Below are 22433 nucleotides of genomic sequence, written 5' to 3' on the forward strand. Positions count from 1 at the left end.
GGCTTGCTCTGTAGCGCTAAGGATCTGCCTGAGTTCGGGCGCCTGCCTGCCTTATATCTCGCCGGCCGCCTGCATGGCTAATGAGATGCAAATGAGCAGCCCCCCAATCTGGCTAGAGCGGCCACAAAGGAACCACTTTTCCGAGCCTCCCGCTCAATGGATCACCAAATGGTCAGTGAGCTGTAAAATGGGCAACCCTCGTCCTCTTCCCCTCCCCGCCAGCTCCCACCAAAATCTAGAGGGGAAGGGGGAGCAGATTTCCATGCCTGCAAATTTGGTAACCGCGAGAAGCGACCTTCCCTGCCAGACGCACGCCCTTGTTCTTCTTTCCCAAATAGGAACGCCTCGCTCGCGCTTTTTCTTCTCCGAATATGAAAAATGCAGGAAACCTTTCGAGCATCGGAAAACGCCGTTTTGGAAACGCCTATATATATATATACGTGTGCACATCGAGCTTTTTCTTCTCGCTTCTTTTCTTAAGCATAGTCTGCAGGGATGCGTAAAGCCGCCCGCAGTGGGGCAGTCCTCGACCTTTTTTCGTTTGTCGGATTACAATTCCCATCACCTTGACCCAAAGTGATGAGAACTGTAGTACAACGCATTTATCTAGAGCAGAGGAGTCTCTTCCGCTGGGAATCGGCATCCCTTGAACTCTGTATGTCTGGGAGAAACAGGACAAGGGAAGGAAACGCGAAGTCGGGAGGCGTAGACCCAGAGAGACTCCCAAAAGTGTCTGTTGTACAGCTTGTTGGTTTTTCAAAGGCTGCTTGCGCTATGGAGTTGGGGGATCCTAGAGCCAGAGATGAGGGGGGGGGAATGAGTTGGATAGGAAGGTTTCAAAAAGTCCCTGCACGCCTTTCCTTGATCCTTACGCGCAATAAACCCCGAAGACTTTCAGTTGCAAACAATCCGGAAAGCACTCTTGCCTTGTGTTAAGTTCCAAGAGGGGGGAGGAGGGGGAGGGCCGGCGAGGGAAGTTTGGCTGGGTAAACAGTTTTGCTTTTTAAAGACCCCAAAAGAAGCTCTTTCAGTCCCTCGCTCCACTCTTTCCCCCACCACCACCACCCTTTCCCCTGAATTCTTGGCGAACTTGCAACGATCGAGGGCCCAACTTCGTTTCTTCTCCTCCTCTTCTTTCCCCCGTGCCTTTAGCTGTCTCTTTCTGCCTTTTTTTCCCCTTCTCTGAGCGTGCTTTTTGTGTTGTGTGCATGTGTGTGTTTAACGTGAGCGGTGCGGGTCGTTCGCGTGGCTGTCATTAAGGCAGTTTGTTATTATGGGAGGCCTGCATCAGTTGGCGCTTTGTGCCCTCAGCTGTATGGTAATGTGGACAAGCACCTGCTCTCCGCACAATGCAACCGAGAGAAAGAGCTCCCCTCAGCGCACGCTAGTGACTCTACAACAATGTGCGCCCATTTTAAAAAAGAAATCCCTTTCCACGGCCTTCTTTCCCCTCCCTACCTTATCCGAAATGAGGGGGGGTGGAACCTACTCTGTGTCAATCTTTACCTTTTTTTTCCTACCCTCCCCATTTTTCCTTTTAACGCATTTATCAACGCGGAAGCTTTTATACTTTTTTAAAAACGCGTATAGAGAAATGAACGCTCTGCTATCAGAGCAAAATTTAGTAAGACTGCCTTCCTGGAAGCAAGAACTTAGAAATAATTAAGCAACAGCAACGCCAGGAAGTTGGCACTGAAAGGAAAAGGAAGAAGGGCCTCATTGCAAAAACCCCCTCCATAAACAGGCAGTTTTAGGGCAGCCTTAACTTATCTGCCCAAACGTCATTTGAAGCGCTAGAGATTCCGGGACAGCTTAAGATGGTGAAAGAGAGATTTGGCCATGAAGAGGTAGCTTCCCCCTATGTATGGCCCGCTGGAAATCTTTATGGTCGCATTATAGGATTTGAACGGCCTTTCCAATGATAAAATGCGACTTTCATTGAAGCAGATGGCTTGATCACAAATTGCCTTACAATGTGCGTGTTGGGCGTGCGGAGCGGGGAGGGGGGGAGTGAGGAACGCAAGAGGGGGAAAAAACAATCTAAACCACTTCATCAAATCCAATTGCTGTTGAAGGTCAATTAAAAGAAAATCACTAATTGGATATGCATTGGAGAAGACAAGTCTACTTTTCCTGGTGGCCTACGAGACATTTAACGTTGAATATAATAGCTGGGTTTACCCAGCGTGGTATGCCATAAAATAATTATGTGTTTGATTATGTACATTTAGCCAATTAAGGGGGTAGTTTTTGGAGGGAGGAGAGAAGACTGTTGTTAAACAAACCGTAGTTTAATGCAAGGTGTCAAACATGGCATGAGGAGTGCACTTTTTGCAAAATGTTGGCTCATTCTGATCAAATATCTCTGTTTTTTTCTGCTGAGGTTTGAACTGGAGGGAATAGGAAAGTGTATGGTGGTTTATAAGCATAGACAACATCCCAGCCATGTGGCTTGGTCTCTGATAGGGTCTGAATGGGTTTTTGCCTCAGTGCACATAAGTCTATTAGTTGGAATGGACACTGACTAGAAGCCCAGTGATCTGATTTTGGAAATGATGGACTCATCTTGCACCAAGCAGCCTGAGTTCATTAAAGGCAAACTCAGAAAGCCAACCAAGTCAAAATTATAAAATGGCCTTCACATCTTCACCTGAATATAACCTCATAGTGGCACAGACAGTGATTTTCACTCTAGCCACAGTATGAATGCCTGCTTTTAACAGGTCCAATATTAAGGAATGCAGGCTGCTCCAGTTCCTCCAGGAAAATAAATGATTCAAATATAATACAGAACCAGAGTGAAGAAATATTGCTGTTTATTGAAGTTTGCATGTCAATTGCAGGGACATTGGGGTTTGTAAATATAGCTTTGTATTTGCAGGCAGTGATTCTTTTAAAAAACAAACAAACCAATAACTGGGAAATAAATTAGTCTGAGAATAATCATCCTGGTGTCTTCTGAAAGTTCATCTGGTTATACTCTGCTAACCTATACCTTATTGTAAACTTTCTGCATTTGGTGCTTTTCATGTATGTTGGCCTATAAGATGATGGGGATTGTAGTCCAATGGCTAACGAGCATCTGGATGGGGAATGCTGATGGACAAAGCATGTGGCAGACAGACTGGTCTAAAATGAGAGAGGAGATGCCTGTGAAAGAACACAAGGAATGGGGTACAGAAGGAAATTTGAGCGTGGAATAAATTAAAGTATGCCTAGCCTAGATAAATGCATTTCCACAGAAGCATAAATGGATCTTTGCTGCTCACAATAGCAAAACAGCAGATATATTTGTAGTTGTATATTGCAAATGTAAATGTCTTCTGAAGAAAATAATTGTGGCTGCATTATATTCTTGGCCTGATGCAGCCTGTTTAGAAGGAAAGGGAATTCTTTTAACTATTTTAAGGAAGTTAAAATAGGCAGCACTTCCTCTTGAACCTATTAGGTGAAATCCTGTACTGTCAAATTTAAGTTTTTCAAGTTTGGACACATATTTTAATTTTATACCACTAATTCATATATTTATTTAAATGGGGAGTATCATCTATTCATCTGTAATTCTATACACTGAAGTAAAATTATTTTTCTGTTACTCTTAATTATTCGTAATTTTTGTAAAAGCTCAGAGATTTCATTGTAGCGGTTGTCAGGGATTGTAAACAGAAAGGGTAAGTAAGACTCATTCCTCAATCATTTTAGGTTCCCTAAAATGGTCTTTGAGGCAATGTTCAGAGATAAGTGTACCATCTACAACAACTAAGAAATATATTGGAAATGCCCCAGAAAACTGAGCCAGAAACATTTCTATCACCAGCTACTATCAAAAGGAAGTGGAGTTGGAACACAAAAGATTAAAAAAAACCCTTCTGGATCTCATTAATACCAAAGGCCCTTGTGCAAAACATGCCCTCTTATGCAAGAGAATCCCTCTTTATCTGTTTTTCATAGACAATTGCCAGGCTGCAGGGTGAAGAGAAATGCAAAGAGAAATTTGTTGTGGTGGCATTTTTTCCTAAGTCGGTTAAGTCAGGGGGTGTTGTAGAATAAAGGAGTAGTACATTGAGGATGCACGGTGATTTGATCTTAGAAGCCAGACTTTCTGGAGATTCATTTGACATTCCTGTTACGGGAAGGAGTGTGAATCAAAGTTAACGCGTGCAAGGGCTTAAAAGCCTGCTTCCCCTGGATCAACCCCTGCCCCCCCAATAAAAAAAAGTCTCCAAACCTTTTTGACTAACCTGCCTTCGCTCTCAAGGATTTGTTAAATTGACGCAGCACAGATTTCTCGATTAGGTCTGCAAAGCGGAACTGAAAGGCATCATAAAATCCATCAGAATCCTGCCCAAAGCACTTATTCTCTTCCAACTTAATTTATGCCACGCGATTCTGTACTGGGGAAATCAAGCAGAAAGCTCTTTTTTTCTTGACTCTCCCCTTCCTCTTTGCTTTGCTCCCCCCCCCTTCTTCTCAGATGCTTCTGGGCTAACGGGGAGACTGTTTAACTTAAGTGTTTCTATAGGAGGCTGTTGTAGTTTAACTCCTGCCCACCAGTAGCTGGGCTGAACAAAGAAGAGACTCAGGTCTCTCCATTCATCCTTTCTCTGTGCTTTAATTTTCATTGATTTTGAAGACAAGGGGAGCCCTCTGGGATTTGAGCTGAAGGGGGATGACACGCCTTTAGATGCAATCCACCCCCCTGGCCAGCCATCTGCTCCTAACCAAATGGCGTTTTTTCATCCTAGCTGCTGTGTGTCTCTAGATTCCACTCTCACACTTCCAGCTTCAGTCTCTCTAGCTGGCTCTTCTCCGCCCCTGCCCCCCCCACCAAAAACTCAATGCAAAGGCAGCTTAAGTTAAAGTTTTATGTTGAATAAGGGGGGGGGGAGTGAGAGAGAAAGGAGGGGGATTGGAAGGAAAACCCAGGCAGAAAAAAAGTGATAAATCCTTACCTTTTTCATTAAGGCAGTACCATAACCCCCTTTTAAATACTTTTTGATTCCTCAGCAAATTTACTGTACTACGTTGAACTCATTAAGCAGCACGGACAAAATGTTAGAAGCAGAAGACAAGGTGAATTTGTTGCTATTTAAGGGGGGGAAGAGGGGGAGAAGCAAGATCAGAGAGGGTGGGGGGCTGGAGCTCTTTCTGTGGAGGGGGAGCAGAGAGAAAAGCATCCCTGTCCTTTGAGCGGCCTGAGAATTTGCCCAGTTGGCTCCAAAAGGCTCTGAAATAATTTCAGATAGGAGAGACTAGCCATCTGAGAAATGGGAGGTTTGCAACTTCCTTCTGGAGAGGATGCAAAAACCTTTGTAGTTACCCTTCTCTCCAGCAAGACTGTGAGCAGCCTTTCTGAGGCAGGAAATAGCCAAGACAAACTACCAGTATAAGAGCAGATCAAGAATGTACCTTGCTGGAGCATTTCCTCTGCCACACAACAGTCATGTCTAAGGGGCAGAGAACTTGTTTGGTCTGGAGAAAGTTCAGCCCAAGTCAACTCCAAGTAAGAAGCTTTACGGAACCCTTGGTCAAGTGGTACCTGTTCTGAATATAAATGATAAGGGGATTATACCTGGATTCAACTTAATATATAAATTTCTATATTCTTAAATCATGAGGCAATGTGAATCCAATCAACCGAGGCTTATGCAAGGAACAAAAGATAGTTCCACACAATATGCAAAACCATGCTTACGTTTATAAGCATGAAGGAAACATATCTTTCCCATTTAGTTCCTTGAACATAGAGGGTTCAATTTAACTATCATATTCATATTGAATTTGTATGGGTCTGTACAATACATAACCAGAAATAAGAAAGCTATGGACATAATACAAAAAGGAAGCATTTGTTTAAAAAAGGAAATGGCAAAATGTGCATATATTTTTTTAAAAAAACTATAAAAAAAACTGAGTTAAGGAGCACAGGATGCAGATTGTTGAAGGGAAATGGAAAAGAGGGTGGAATGGAGCCTTCTAGAGAAGGGTATGGATATGGGTGGCCAGCAGGCACCCTACAAGCAAGATTGCATCACATTGCAAAAGGTCTCATTTTTCCTGGCTAGCGGAAACTGAAGCCCCCAACTTCAAGAACTGCCCATTTGCCTGCCAGTTTGGGAGAAGTAAAATCAGGTGATTATTTATTTTTATTTTTTATTTTTTTTGCAGGATACAATCAGAAGTGTGATGTGGGCATGTGCTCGGCCACTACCACTAGGTTAATAACCAGTAGACTATACATAGCTTGAATGAATCGTGAGGGCTATATGTTTTGGAGTTCAATTCTGCTGAGGTGAACAGCGGTATATAGATCATCATAATAATTCCAAATCATTGAAAAATGGACACGTTACGTGCAGAAACGTAGAAATAAAGTAGATGCTCCCCAATATTGTCTTAAACATGTTTGTGATAGGTCCGCAAATTTCATATGGGTTGAGCACAGTGTGGAATATTTAGCTGCTATTAAGATGAAAGTTTCTATACCCACCTTAGGCACAAAGCCAACTGGGTGATCTTCTCTAACCCTAGGAAAGAGGCAATGGCAAACCACTTCAGTGGCAAAACTTGACAAAAAAAGCAGAGATTTGTCCAGGCAGTCTACAAGAATCTGACACAATTGAATGGAATAAAAAAATGAAAACAGGAGGAGGGTTATCTACAGTGATGGTCTTCCACTTTGGCAAAAATTGTGAAGGCATAACTAATGCCTGCAAGACTAGCTTGAATGAACCTTTATTGTCAAAGTACAACCATGTATACATTGAGATTGGCTGAGCCTCCCTTCCTGCCCCCTCCTCCAACTCAGAGACAAATCCTCCATCTTATTACACCATGTGAGCTAATTGCACAACACACTGGCCTCGCAAGTCAATCATACATAAAATTTATAAAATTATTTCCCGTTCAAGAGCCTGACAGCCCATGGATAGAAGCTGTTCTTCAGCCTGTTGGTAAGGCTGGCTATACTCCTATATCTCCTACCCAATGGTAGGAGAGTAAAGAGATACCGACCAGGGTGTGAGTCATCCCTGAGAATTTTCCTCACTTCCAAGGCAGGGAGCCCTGATGATGTCATCCAGTGGTGTCAGGGGACAGCCCACAATTGAAGGTGAATGAGACATTTATTTCTTCATGAGGGATGCAAGTTCTGAGAAGTGTTGATCTTCCAACAAGTCTCCTTTCTTTCTATGAATCCAGAATATCCATCTGGCATAGTCAGAATTCAGAGCAGAGAAAGCCCACTCTTGCCAATCTGGAAGTTCTAAACAGCTATTAACTATGGGAGAGGGATTTCATACTAAGCAGTATTGGTTGCCTTGTAGATATAATAATCTTTAAGGCAGGGGTCTTCAAACTTGGCCCTTTTATGACTTGTGGATTTCAACTCCCAGAATTCCTCAGCCAGTGTGCCTGGCTGAGGAATTCTGGGAGTTGAAGTCCACAAGTCATAAAAGGGCCAAGTTTGAAGACCTCTGTTTTAAGGTCAGCTCTGCCGTTAGGCCAAAAAAAAAGGCTCAGAGGGATGAGCTTGGGTGTTTCTTTGAAAACAGTTTTTGGTTATTCCACATCTGTTTTTAACGACAACTACCAAGGGAATGGCATTTGTATAATTTCTTTTTCTGCTCTAGATACTGACATTACTTAACTGGAAGAAAAGGCTCCTGTACGTTTATCTTCCTGCATCAGCAGATTTTGTGCCAGCTCTAACAATCACAGTGATTGACAAGATTTACAGGAAACTAAGGATACATTTTTGATAAAGATCTTAGTTTCACCACAAAAATGGATTTTAAGCAGCCACACCTAGCCAGTTGGGTGTCTTTTTAGCTGCTCGATCAAAAAAAAAACAAAAATTGTTACCAAGATTATGTTTGTTTTGATAGTGTCTCACATTAAATCATCTCCAGGGATCAAATTTATTCCTCAATGTGCTCACTTGAAGCCACTGCCTCAGTTGCCCATCTGTTTTGGGGACGTTCTGAAACTTGAGCTGGCCACGAACAGCACAGCGTATATTGGAGGTGATGGTCCTTTCAGAGCTGTATGCCATGAAATTTCATTTTGAAGTATGCCGATTGGTGTACATTCAAAGTGACAATAAAATTATTGTTGTTGTTTTTGTTGTTATTTAGAATGGGGTGCCTATGATAAGATGGCTGCAAAGACAAACCCAATGAACAGAAACAGTCGACATTCAGATGTGATGATCTCTGGGAGGAAACAAGTCCAAAGGGGAGTTAACAGGTGTTGTTCACAGCAGACTTCACTTGAGAGTAATCCCAATTAAATGTAATGGCAATTAAACTTCCCCGACTTGCACAGGATCTGGCTTTGAATATGTAATATCATTATGAAACGTGGTTTCTTGGCTTCAGGTAACCTATTTGTCCTTTTCTGCAACAATCCTCAATCCTCCTCCCTCCTTTCCCCCTTCACATGTGCAGGTCACTGAGAATTAACGGGGGAAGGGAATCCTCAACCCAGACTTGGTACTCCAGCCACTCAGGACTTTCACACGCTGCAAAAATGAAACGGGTGTGTGTGTGTGAGAGAGAGAGTTGGGGAAGGGAGAAAATGGGGATCACGGTGAGCCGGCACCCACCGAATTTAGGCTTTCCCTTCCACATATACCCACGTTGGTAAAAGCTGGAGCCCACGCATTGATTTTTGAGAGAGCCGGGTGAATAAGTTTCGCCTGCTCTGCAGGTTTGTCGAAAGTTGTAAAGGCATGTGCTGATTAGAATAAGAAAGGGCGGTCGCGTGGCTCAGCTGGCACACAGAGAAGCCAGATGACAGATAAGCACCAGCTCCCTGCGACCGACCGCCCTCCCCCCCCCGCTTCCCCCTCCCCGGCTCCGCTTCTCCCTCTCTCCGCCTCTCCCTCCCCGTTTTCCAATCGCAAATCATCTGCTCCTGTCCTCTCCGTAATAAAGCAGGCGTGTTTACCTGGGATCCCAGAACCGGCGCGGCATTCCTTTGTTTCTTCATCAGATTGCTGCCGCCAGCTGCTCTTTCCAGCCCTTGCTTCGGTAAAATTGATCGGGGTGGCCAGCCTAGGCTGTGGCCTTGACAAGCGCGTCCAGGGACAAGTCTTTGAATTGGGAAGGAAGGAGCATTTGGCTAGGAAGTCTCGCTCTCTTTCTCCTTCCGATTTCTTTAGTTTCTGACAAACTTGCGCCATTGGAGAGAGCCAGCTTGGGGCTACTACTAATAATAAACCTTTATTGTCAAAGTACAACATGTGTACATTGAGATTAGCTGAGCCTCCCCCCCCCTGCTCTCTCCCCCCAACACACAGTGACAACAAACCCTCCATCCCACCACACCATGTGAACCAACTACACCACACACCGGCCTCCCAAGTTAAATCTGCATAAGATTATGTCCCATTTAAAAGCCTAACAGCCCACAGATAAAAGCTATTTTTCAGCCTGTTGGTACGGCTGGCTATATTCCTATATCTCCTACCGGATGGTAGGAGAGTAAAGAGATACTACTCCCCCCCTAAAAGATATATATATTCTCCATCTCAGAAAGGACTTTGGGTTGGGGTTTTCTTTTTCCCAACCTGAGGTCAGTCGTGTGCCTGGACATCGACCCAGGGAGCATCTGGCAGGGAGGGGGGCTGCTGAGCAAATCAAAAACTAGTTGCCAGGGCCGCCAGAAGAGACCTCTCTGAGGCTTAGTAAACATTGCAGGTCTACCTACCAAGGCAGGATGCTATTTCCCCGCTCAGGATCCTGTATCAACTTCTCCCCAGATTGCTTGTAGGGCTCCCCAGTGGATGATGGAAGTTTAGATTTCTTGGTGGGTAGAGGGCAGGGGGATACTTGGGGTTTGAACCATACATATAACTGACTGAAGTTATAGAGCTGATTCCTAGACGTCCTTGCCTTCATTATCTATCTAGTATTTGAGTTGATCTGAGTTGATTCCCTGGACTTAACGCACTTTAAACTTTAACCGCTCAACAGGTTAATGGAAGAAAAGGAGGAAAGAAATCAAGTAAAATTAATAATTGGAAAGAACTGGATGCAAATAATGGTATGAATGCTTCCTCTTAGAATGTTTATTTCAGCACATTTTGCCCATGGTGGGCAGAAATGTGGTCCTAAAATCTGCACTGTAGACGGTTTTTCCAAGTCCAAATTTTTCACATTAAACTACTTTTCTCAGACCATTTAAAAATGTATCAAATAGGAGAGCCAGGTTTTCTCTAATGGTTAAAGCACCAGGCTAGAAGCCAGGAGACTGGTTGAATTCTAATCCCACTTTAGAGTCACCTAAGACAGCTGGTTGACCTTGGGTCATTCATTCTCTCTCAGTCCATGATGCCTGACAATAAGCTGGTCAGTCAATTCCTATAACATTTGGCTGATCTGAAAAAAAGTGGGCTCTACACTTGCAGGAAAACATTAAGAAGAAAAAATACTATCACAATTTATCAAATATGTTTTCAAAATTTAACATATATACACTTGCAATCTACTATCTTCATAAACTAAAATATTACCTGTACAAAACTTATGTAAAATTAGAGCTCTCCTCTCATTTTTCCTTTGTACTGTAGAGGGCCTATAATTTTAGGCCTTCAAGTATAACCTAAAACAGACTCTGACCTGAAGCTAAATAAAAATTAAACATATTTTAGAAATACGTTTTCCTTTGTCACATAAACAATAACTTGGCAGCAATTTTTGCTTATAAAACTCTTCTCTAGAACATCTGTGATGTCATCGGATGATGTGAGCTCATTCAGGCTTGATTTTTATACCCATTCTCATTAGATATATTATATGGCTGCAATAAGAACAAAAGCACTGGTTTGTTAGAATATTTCACTAGCAGATGAGCTTGTTGACTTATCATTATTATTGAAAAGAGAGATGGGCTCTAGACTGCTAAATCTAGAGTCCACAATTTCTTAAGAAATCAACAGAAGCCACAGCCAGAACTTAGTATCAACTTTTTCCTCCTCTAAGAACCCAGAGCAAGATACAATCCCCCTTCCCCATTAAAACCAGAAAAAGCAATTAACAATATCTGTTATAAACCAAAATAAAAACAGTAAGAATACAACAAAATTAAGTTCACTATATAAGGGCATCTGAAGTGCAATCTGTTCATGGAACTCACATAAGAAGCTGTATTGGAATCCTATCTTCCCACACTGGACTTGCTTTAAACGAAGCATGTGCAGAGGAAATATATTAGAATCATGCAGCAATATTTAAGCCCCAATATAACATGTTTAGATTGTGACTCCTGGAGTAAGCAAGACATTAGGCACATTGTGGGTGGAAAAGTTCTAGTGATTGTAGACAATAGGGGATGTAAACCATGGCTTGGCATAACTTGTGAACACAATAACTTTGGAGATAAGCAATAAGCATGTGCAGGACTCAAACTTATGTAAAAATGTAGGTTTGAATTTTTAAATTGTGTTCATTATCCCTCTGAACATGTGCTAGTATATTGCTTTTAAAAAATAACAAAAACCAGGTCTTAGAATGAATATCTTTATAAGATTCAGTGATCACAAAAAATAAAATGAAGATGGGATTGCATGTTTTTTGAAAAAGCTCCCCTTGTGATTTGGGGTTTTTTTATCACCTGTGGTAGAAATGTGAATTTTCCTTAATATCTGGAAGACTTGTTTTAACATAAAGATGTTTCCATTTTATGTTATATGCCCAACCCATGTCACCCTGAAAAGTTATCAAGAATGTTTAGTGTATTGTATTATTGATATTTGTTTATTTGTTAAAATCATTTGCAGCCCATCTTATGAAAGGAATATTCTGTGTGGCTTACAACAATATTAACAAACGTATCACATATCACAATGTATATTATTTGTGTAACTTAATCATATTAGTTCTTTAATGTGTCTGTTTTGACTTAAACTTCAAAAATCTCATTTAGTTCTATTAAACATTAAGTTTAAATATTGGATTGTTATTGTAATAATGTGTTATTCTGCTTGTACAGACTTCATTGTGAAATACATGCAAAGGTCATCTCCAAGGAGATATTTTTATACAAGTTTTTTTCAACATGAAGCTTTTAATAGCAAATACAGAATATGATCCGCTAATGTATGTACAATTAAGCATGGGATGAATTGCATTATTAAGGAGATATTTACTTATTCATTTTTCTGTTAATGTAATTCAAATATTAAATTTTCTTCAGAATTCATTGAAACTATATCCAAACTAAATGCACTTAAAATGCACAGAAAATCACAATTTGTTTATAAATACTCTAGAATACCTCTTTTGCTTTTTTGTCATTGCAGAAAATCTGAATATACCACTTGCTTTTAATACTTTTCTCATAGTTTCGTTTTTCATCTAAAGCAGAAATTCTTTTCAGAAACTGATTTTCAGTCCTTTTCAGATGGGATTATGAAAGAAGAGTTTGGGAATGATATAGATCCTCCGCTTCTGGAATGGGAGGTGTCTTTTTTCTGTGAGCATCTGCCTGTAGAAGAACAGATGTGGGCACCTGCAGTGACAGGCTGCACATGGTCCACACTATTCATAGGCATTCAGATGTGGCTACAATGGTAAGCTTTTGTATATGCAAAGTCATTAAATATATTAATCTGTGTTCCCCTGAGCACTGCCCTATTTAATTTCTTCATTGGCAATAACATCTGATCTAATTCTCCCATTGGCTCCCTACTGTGCCCATTTTCCCCTGGAAAAATATGTGAAGTTATTCAAGTTTCCACCTGTTGCCTATTGGACTGAAGTCAGTTATGGGATTATCAGAAAATTTCAGAAAGACACTCATGGTTTTGCTATGGTAAGGGAACAGAAGGCATAGATAATATTTTAAAATTTAGTAAAAATTTATTTAACCACCAATAAAGAAACTTTCTGGATAAATTCCTAATGCCCTTTTGTGCAAAATTCCTGTAACATTAGAAGAATGGCGAAGGAACAAAACATCACTGTGAGTGTACCTTTTTGCCTTTTGCAAATGGTCAAAGTCCTGATGTAAAGTTTTGTTCATTAAACTTTTAATACTGTAGCTAATAGAAACTTCAGTCAATATGCCAAGCAGCTAAAAAGTAACCGTAATCTCAGGTGTAAGATTTCAATTTAGGAACAGTTTTGTTCTACTACTCTTCTCTGATCATCGCTTCCTCTGTTTTGATTTGTTTTCACCCACAATGCATCCTTTAGCTCCATTGTAGCCTGCACAATGCCCATGGATATCAGGCTGTGAATGAAGACAGAAGCAGTTTAAACAAACCAGCCTCTTTCTTTCCTCTCTGTCTATTGTTGTATGAATGGCCCTTCTGCATTCTGCTGCTAGGAAACCACCTTTTTAAATCCTAGCTTCAAAAAAGGGACAGCCCCCAATAAAAAATAAAGCAAAAAATAGTTTTCCTGTTGCTACTTTGTTTAAACAAGTCTTTAAAAAAAATCCTGCAGCAGGAGAATATTTGAGGGCATGCATCTTTTTAGAAATATCCAATATTCCTCACCACTTGCATCAGCGACTAACATCAAAAGTCAGCCTTTTCCCATTAAACATCTTATGCACTGAACTATTTCACTGGGAACCTTAACTACAATGTATAATTGAGATTAAAAGCAACATCTGTAAGCATTATTTTATTGCTTCAAATGGAAAGGTAGAGAAAGTTATACATGGATAACAAATTGTTTAAGAGAAATACAATACGAAAATATTTATGTCCAAAGCAAAAACTATACAAAACTGTAGCAAGTTACGTATGGACATCACACGCAGAGCGCTCCTATGCTCTTGCTCTGTTTGTATAAATTACTGTAGCTGTCAGAGATTTAACTTCCACGCTGTAGTGGCATGTAACGGAGACACACGTCCTTTTTCTAAACACTACATTTTGCATTTGTCAACTGTTTTCTCGTCCGCCAGCTCTTTGTGTTCAGGGACAAGGAGAGCGTCTGGTAGAGGATCACGTGACCGCTGCCGATTCCCCTCTTCCCGGGGAAAGAACCATAGAGACCTTAAGTGTGCGCACGCTCCGTCAACAGCACTGCGAAGAGATACATTGAAAGGAAGCGTTCAGCGCAAACCCGGCATCTGGCTCTGAGTTGACGTCTTAGTATTCCGGCCTAGAGTCCCGAGAGTTAAGAGACATAAGGTAGAATCTTAAGGCTGCTGTCCTAAGAGTACTTCTTCCTCTCGAACAGATTATTCAATAAAGGGTCGTGAAATTGCTCTGAATATGCTGTAGGGTGGAATTAAAACTCTTTTGGGAGAATCATACACTCAAGAATTGCCCGGGAGGCTGGTAGGACGTTGCTGCCTCCGATAAGAGCTTTGCTTAGCATTCTGTCCAAGGGCAACACTGTCCTTTGCAGGGTGTTGTTCCCGTCTCTCCCGGCTCAGAACTAAGTCTGTTTCCTCCGGCTCGTGGAATGTGGGGCTGCTGAGAGAAAGAACCTAATTGCTGATGATAATAGGGAATGCAACATTGTACTTGATTGTGTTTTAAGGATCCAGTGAGTTGTGGGCAGCTAGAAAAGGAACCCAGGTTCACTGAGTTAAGTATTTTTGGGTGAACCATGGAGCAGCCTCCAGCAAATGCAGTGATTTATTGAAGGCAATTATAAACAATATGCATCTTGGGCATTGAGGTATTTATCAAGGTGGGGAAAATGGTGCAAGGGGCAGAATGGAAGGCAGGACCTCAGATTTAGGGGATGTCCACAGGGTGTGGTTGAAAACATCAAGATGGTAGCCATAGGGTGTGATCAAAGTTTTTTGTGCTTTTATATATGATGCATATGCAAGACGAGCCAAAATTGCCAGAGGTTCGGTGGTACGGTAGTGGTCGTTATGCTGCATGTCTGAGTATTTACCTTTCTCTGCTGTTTGGTCATTCATGCTGTGGTGAGATGCAATCATAAATACATTTGCTCATCAGATGACATTTAAAACTTGCCTAGGCATCAATCAAAACCTGAAATCTTGTGTTGGCTTACTCAGTAGTAAGCATGAGAGCATGTCAAACTAAACCGAGTTCTCCTTACTGTTGACTAATATACATGAACTATTTTATTGAATGCAGATATTACAGTAAGCTATAATGTGGTACATGAACACTATTATACGCGATAGCTGAGCCAGGCATTTATGCCCTGACATTTTCAAAAATTGTTCTGATTTAGCATCATGTGCCCTTGTGTCAAAAGTGAAATAAAATGAAGATTGATGTTCACTAACAATGTAATGGTATATATGAAAAATATAGATCCATACTACTGATTTCTTTATTGTATTTCCATTATGCACTGATTGAATTTTTGGTTGTCACACATTCCTGAATGTAGTGGGAAGAGAGCAGGGGGGGGAGGCTCAGCTAATCTCAATGTACACATGTTGTACTTTGACAATAAAGGTTTATTATTATTAATCTTATTTATCTAGTTTATTTATTTATTGGTAGAGAGGACATCATTTGTGCTTAGTAGCTAAATGTGCTGTATTACTGTGCCTTTACATTTGAAACCAGATATAGATATTCAACAAATGAACAAAACCCTTTTCATAAGTTACATTCCCACCTTTTACAATTTTTGCTTTGAGATTAAAAACCAGAAGAAAAGTAAATACTATTGAATTAAAATGTCCTTATAGAGAGCTGAAAGGAGTTGGTGTTTATTTTTAGTTTTGTTTCAAAATGCTATTTGCTTTATTTAAAGTTTTATATTTTAAATATAAAACACATGTATGAAAGACTATCAGGAACCAGAAGTCTCTGGAAATACATGCAGACTGGAGCCCTTCTCATCCTAGTAAAGAAAAGGAAGTCAAAGAGGCCATTACATCTGGTTAGTATTTTATCAGGGTGTCATAGGGTGGAAATGAAATGGCATAATATTTTCTGGGACATCTTGTGTTCTTCAAGTAGACAGATGCTTTAGTGCAAGTGCAGAATTGTTTTTATGTGCTCCCATCTCCTTCTGACTGGTTTGATGGTTCCAGTGGACTAGTAGCAATATATTTCTTCTCTTGGCTTGCTTTTATCTTAGCCCAGGTGCTTTCAACATTAATGCTACCATCAGCCAAGTAGCTTTCTGACAAGTGAGTTCATTGCAGCAGCAGTTATATTGTTGTTGCTCAAGCCTAATGTTCCACTGGCAGAATTTATCTTACCATGTTTCAGTAATTCCCCTTGTATTATATTTGTGCTTCAGGACTTTCAGCTAGCTTGTTATCCATACTTTGTGCGTTAATGTAGATTAATGGGTTAAACTCCTTATGTTCAATCTCCCTTTCCCTTGCACTTGTATACCCTTTGTTTCTTTGTTAAATTAACAGTTATCCAGAACAGCTTTGCTGTTGTATTTTATCTACTAGTTGCCAGTTCTTACTCACTAATGGTCTGTATAGTGCTCTTGATTCTGTAACCTCTAACTTGGTGAAATGGTGCATGATGGGCAACAATTTTTGAACCAAGATACCTCAAATGGACTAACTTGCAAAATACATCCAAAATATTGGATCCATGACACTCAAGTTAATGAAATTTGGGGAAATTGTGACTACTTCAATGCTGCTAGGCTGTTTCTCTGTGGTCACGTGGTGCTCATTTTGAACATCCCATGGTGCTTCCCCAGCCACACTCACAATCTCTGGCTCCCTCCCCCCTCCAGCAGCAGATTTTGAGAAGGACCACTTTGTGTGCCAAATGTGTGAAGCAATTATTTCACATTCAGAGCAAGTTGTGATGACTATTGTGGAAGAGCTTTGAGTTTAGAATGAGGGGGAAACCACCATTTTGAGTACAGGTGGTCCTTGACTTACAACCATCCATTTAGCAACTGTTTGAATTTACAGCAGCACTGAAAAAGGTGACTTATGACTGGCCCTTGCATTCACAGCCATCACAGCCTCCCCATGGTCAGTTGATCAAATTTCAGCCACTTTGCAATTGACATGTATTTATGATGGTTTTTAGTGCCCCGGTGTCTAGAGAGTATAAGAACATAAAAATTGCCACTGCCCTTATTGGTCCCCTGACCTACTTAATCCAGCAATCTGTTCTCACAATGGTCAGGCAACTTCACAGGGAAAGTCTCCCAGCAAATGGCCTTCAAAAGTACTGTAGTCATGGTATCATCAAGGCTTAAGTAGTGATCCCCATTACTTTCATGAATTGGTTCATCCCCGTTTTGAAGACACCCAAGTTGGAAGCCAACACATTATCTCATAATACAATCCTGGTTATCACTTAGAATTAAATCTGGTTGTCTATCTTGGACAGATTTTAAGAAAAACTCCTTATTCTGATATTTTCACCTTTGCACATAAAAAGAACCAGCTATAAATTAAGACTCTTGTGACACAGACTAAATTCATAAATAGTGTTCAGATTAAAGAACAGAATATTGTGTTCCCAAGAATATAATAGAAAGCATCCATCAGTAGCTTCTAGACCAATTGAAAAAACATTTATTTTTGCACTATAGTAAAAAGGAATGTGAAAGTAGCACATAAGGGGTAGAAATGATTAAAGAAAACCTAGAGGCATCTTTCAAAGTTGCAGGTTAAAAATCTGCAGTTACCTTCATGAATAGAAGATACTGAATATAACACTTCTGAGGTAGTTTGTACAGTAATGAAAATGTGAGAAATCAGCAGTGTGAAAGAATGATGTGGCACTAATTAAGTGCTGCTAATTTCTACTCTGTATTAGAAATGAGGAGACTTTATTTTCAGTAACATAAAAAGCAGAAGGTTTTTTTTATACCAGAATTATAAGGCTTGCTTTTGGTTAAAAAAAAGACTTAAATATATTTTTTAATTTTTAATTTAATTTTTTCTCATTGTACATGCTATGAAAACTTTTCTGTTTTTACATTGTCTGCGTTAACACTAAACCAACAATCGAGAAGTAAATAATACCTCAAGTTAGGAAATGCCAACATAAGCAAGCTACGTAATAGTAAACAATAGCCTAATCAAGGAACCACCAAGACCGCTCCTACCAATATTGACAGGGCAAGCCACCAGTATATAAAATTATATATATACACTTCTATCTGGCACTGATGATGTTACCCAGTTTGGTAATGAAATGTCTTCAAGAAGACCACCAAGCTTAGAGAGCACCAAGAACCCCACAGTTCAACCTGAGCTAGAAATATTGTCTTCTATCAATAATGCATTATATTTATATTTGTGCAAACGCAAATTGCCAGCAAGGTCCAGTGCACTTCAACATCCTCATCTATGATTTGAATGAGGGGATAGATGGGGAACTCATCAAATTTGCAGATGACACCAAGCTGGCAGGAATAGCCAACACTCCAGAAGACAGGCTTAAGATACAGGAGGATCTGGACAGACTTGAACATTGGGCTCTATCTAACAAAATGAAATTCAGTGGTGAAAAAAGTAAGGTTCTACATTTAGGCAAGAAAAACCAAACGCACAGGTACGGTAAAGGTGGTACCTTGCTCAATAGCAGTAACTGTGAGAGGTATCTCAGAGTCCTAATGGACAATCACTTAAATATGAGCCAGCAGTGGGCTGCAGCTGCCAAAAAAGCCAACACAGTGCTAGGCTATGTTAACAGATGGATAGAATCAAGATCATGTGAAGTGTTAATATCACTTTATAATGCCCTGGTAAGACCACACTTGGAATACTGCATCCAGTTTTAGTCACCATGATGTAAAAAAAGATGTTGAGGCTCTAGAAAGAGTACAGAGAAGAGCAACAAAGATGATTAGGGGACTGGAGACTAAAACATAAAGAATGGTTGCTGGAATTGGGTATGTCTAGTTTAGTGAAAAGAAGAACTAGGGGTGACACGATAGCAGTGTTCCAATACCTCAGGGGTTGCCACAAAGAAGAGAGAGTCAAGCTATTCTCCAAAGCACCTGAAAGCAGGACAAGAAGCAACGGATGGAAACTAATCAAAGAGAGAAGCAACCTAGAACTAAGGAGAAATTTCCTGACAGTTAGAACAATTAATCAGTGGAACAACCTGCTTCCAGAAGTTGTGAATGTTCCAACACTGGAAGTCTTTAAGAAGAGACTGGACAACCATTTGTCTGAAATGGTATAGTGTTTCATGCCTGAGCAGGGGGGTTGGACTAGAAGACCTCCAAAGTTCCTTCCAACTCTATATTATTGTTGTTGTTGTTGTTAGTCAGGCTTGATAACAGAAGGGAAACCACATAATGAGTGAGCTGGTGAAAAAGAAACAAAGGAAAATTCAAGAAAACGGAATCTTTCTATGATGCTTGGAGAATATTTAATATAATAATTAAGGTTTAACTGGAATATGTTCCATAACAGAAAGGGAACAAAGTCCGGAAAAAGGCTACCGTGCCTCTTTAGGACTATGTAGGAAGCTACAAATAGTGATTTTCTTGAAGAAAAGGGAAAGACTGCCCTGTTTAATACTGTATTTATATTAGGCAAATAGGTGGAAATGGGAACTAAAGAAAAAGCAGGTAAGCTCATAAACTTGCTGAAGGAAAAGCATTAGCAAAGTCTGCAACTTAACTTCTATCTCACTACTCAAAAGTTGTTTGAAAATGTTAGGCTCACAGATAAAGGCAACTCTGTCAACGTGGTATGCTTAGATTTTCAGAAAGACTTTGACAAAGTTTTGCCTCTGCAAAAGAGTGCTTGATTGTCCATGAAGAGAAACAAATTGCTGTAAAATGAATCTTGATTCAATTCAATGTTTGGAAGATTACAAATTTCTAATCCTTATTGTATATAATAGGTTATTGTCCCAAATCAGTTCATAATTTTATGAACTAAATTAACTAAATATGAATAAAATATATCCTTGGCATTTACTAATGTAAAAAAAATCTGTTTTGAGTTTCAAGATTTGATTCCATCCACCCTCAGTGCAAGCTAAATCCTACCTTTATCCTTTTTGATATATATTAACTAAGTTTTGAAGCAGAAAGACAGTTTGACTAGCAATAGTCACACTTTATCATTAATTTCTTCTTCAAAAATTCCACTGAATTGAAAAAAAAAACAGTTCTCATGAAGTCATTCTTTGGAAATTAATTACTTACTTGGCTTAGTTTTTTTCTTTGTTGTATCTATATTCTGCAACAATATGTTTTAATAGCACACAACCCCAAACCCGCTGTTGTCCATTTGTGCTGGCAGTAATACTGGCTGGGGAATTTTAGAAATTGTCCTGTTTATCTAAACAGCACCAGATTGGAGAAGGCTGCTTCAATAAATCAGAGGTGAATAAAAACATCCTACAACAAGGTTATACGTGTGAGATTCCTCATTGCTAAATTTCAACCCATTCTTGCCCATACTGTCCCACTGATCCAACTGTATATTATATCTTAAAGATTTTTGCCTTTTTTATCATACAGTCTATTACTTGTTTATCTTCTGTATGATTTTCAATAACTTTGTATGTACTAACAATAATACGGTCATCATCTGTACAGAGCTCTACATCAAATTCAGTTTTACCATTTTCAAATTGTAATTCTTTTTATCTAACTTTCCATTAGCTGAACAGAGGGAAACCAATGGCAAATAGAACTTAACTCAAAGTTTTCTCTTATTTTTAAATTAAATTCTTCTTTACAAAGTTAGCAATTCAGCATAGGTTAACCAATTTTGCTTAACTATCATTACATTTCTATAAAAGGTTTCTTGCGGTGACAACCATAAAGGTATTTTAGGAGACAATTTTGCCTTATATGACATGTCTAACATTATTTTTAAAGTTCACATTTACCTTGACTTTATCATACCCCTGAAAACATTCCTCAACATTTTTCAAAAATACTGTATAGTTCCCAAAATTAAACATATTTCTCAAAATGTAAAGACTCTGATCTTTTATGTGATACTGTGAATAAAAATTTTATCTGAAGATTTGTGAAAATCATTTGTATGGTAAAGATAGTGAAAAATAATAATGAGCTCATCATTTTCAGCTTAATGGAATACTTCTTTAAAATCCTATCATCTTATCTCTCCTTGGAATGAAATTGAAATGGATAGAAATTGCACTTAGTAAACAACTATGACAACTATTCTCTTCTTTCTCTTTTTTTTAGCTGGTGGAAGAAAAAGAGTTTTCCATGCAATACAAGTATGGGTGTCAAAGGCTTGTATTCCTTTGTGGTCACTGCCTGTCCGGATGGATTTCTAGTGATAAATCTGAAAGATGTGGCTGAAAACCATTGTAGGACTTATCCTGGATCTGTTCCTGTTCTTGTAGTAGATGCTATGTCTTGTCTTCGACAGTGGTATACACCAGAATCTTGGGTCTGTGGGGGCCAATGGCGTGAATATCTTTCCAATTTGGACAGTTTCATAAATCGTTTTACAACTGCTGGTATCAAGCTAGTATTCTGTTTTGATGGCCTTGTAGAGCAAAAAAAGCGAAATGAATGGGTCAAACGAAGATTGAGAAATAACAAAGAAATAGCTAAGATCTTTGAGTTCATCAAAGCTAATAAGCAACAACCTGGAAGAGAAATGTTCTTTATACCAGCTGGGCTGGCCACATTTACACGTTTTGCCTTGAAAATTCTTGGTCAAGAGACGATATGTTCATTGCAAGAAGCAGACTATGAAATAGCATCTTATGCACAAAAGAACAATTGCATGGGAATTCTTGCAGAAGACACTGATTACCTGATTTATGATACCGTTCCTTATTTTTCCATTAGTAAGCTACGCTTGGATTCACTGGAAACAGTAATGTACTCAAGACAAAATCTCTGCCATTGGCTTGGTCTCAGTGTCCCAGACCTTCCCCTTCTTGCTTGTCTCCTTGGCACAGACACTGTCCCAGAAAGAGCTATGGAAGCTTTTCGGAATCAATGTTTATCTTCTTATCAGGCAAAAAGGCAAAGCTTTAACAAGAAAACAGATATTATTCTTGCTGTGGCAAATTATATTTCAACTATTCCACATGTCTGTGAGAGTTTGATGGATCTGGAAAAAATGCTGCCTTTGGGATCAGACAAATTAATATTGCGCAAAGGAATAGAATCTTACCTGCTGCCTGGACAGCATTCTCCGTGGCTTCCTTGTGACTTCACATCCACATTACATTTAGCAGCAGAGCAGAAGAAAGATTTCCCCATTTGTTTAGATCAGGAGATCTTTCAGGTAACTCCTTACCTGGGTTATCTGAATTCAGGCAATTACAAAGAGCTGATTCTTTGTCTACACAAATGGATATTTTATCTACCATGTTGACTATTAATCCTTCTATAGGTTGTGCAGGCTAATCTGTTCTCCTTTTGCATTAAATCCTCATTAGTCTCCCAATGTTACACAACTCATAGTCCACTCATGGCTCTTAGGTTCATTTTTATGGCCTTTGTGGAACAGTTCAGTGGTGTTGAAGGTGACACAAGAGGCTATTTTGGGTGGTATACTTTTTTGGCAACGTCAGT

The 22433-nt window shown here is 39.7% G+C and overlaps 1 protein-coding gene across 3 annotated transcripts in view; it reads left to right on the top strand.

Annotated features, from left to right (window-relative positions):
- Positions 1–14011: 14011 nt before the first annotated feature.
- FAM120B (family with sequence similarity 120 member B) overlaps positions 14012–22433 on the top strand; it is a 44559-nt gene continuing 36137 nt past the window's right edge. For 2 of the 3 annotated variants that reach the window (XM_083352256.1, XM_083352258.1), the window contains exons 1-2: positions 15823–15842; positions 21081–22143. In XM_083352256.1, the coding sequence (XP_083208382.1) occupies positions 21118–22143 (1026 nt within the window). In that variant the 5' untranslated portion in view covers positions 15823–15842; positions 21081–21117. Of the gene's footprint in view, positions 14150–15822; positions 15843–21080; positions 22144–22433 lie in introns of those variants that run through there. The other variant, XM_083352257.1, reaches the window with a different exon arrangement.

This window comes from Vipera ursinii (assembly GCF_947247035.1).
Source record: "Vipera ursinii genome assembly, chromosome: 1".
Lineage (NCBI taxonomy): Eukaryota > Metazoa > Chordata > Lepidosauria > Squamata > Viperidae > Vipera > Vipera ursinii.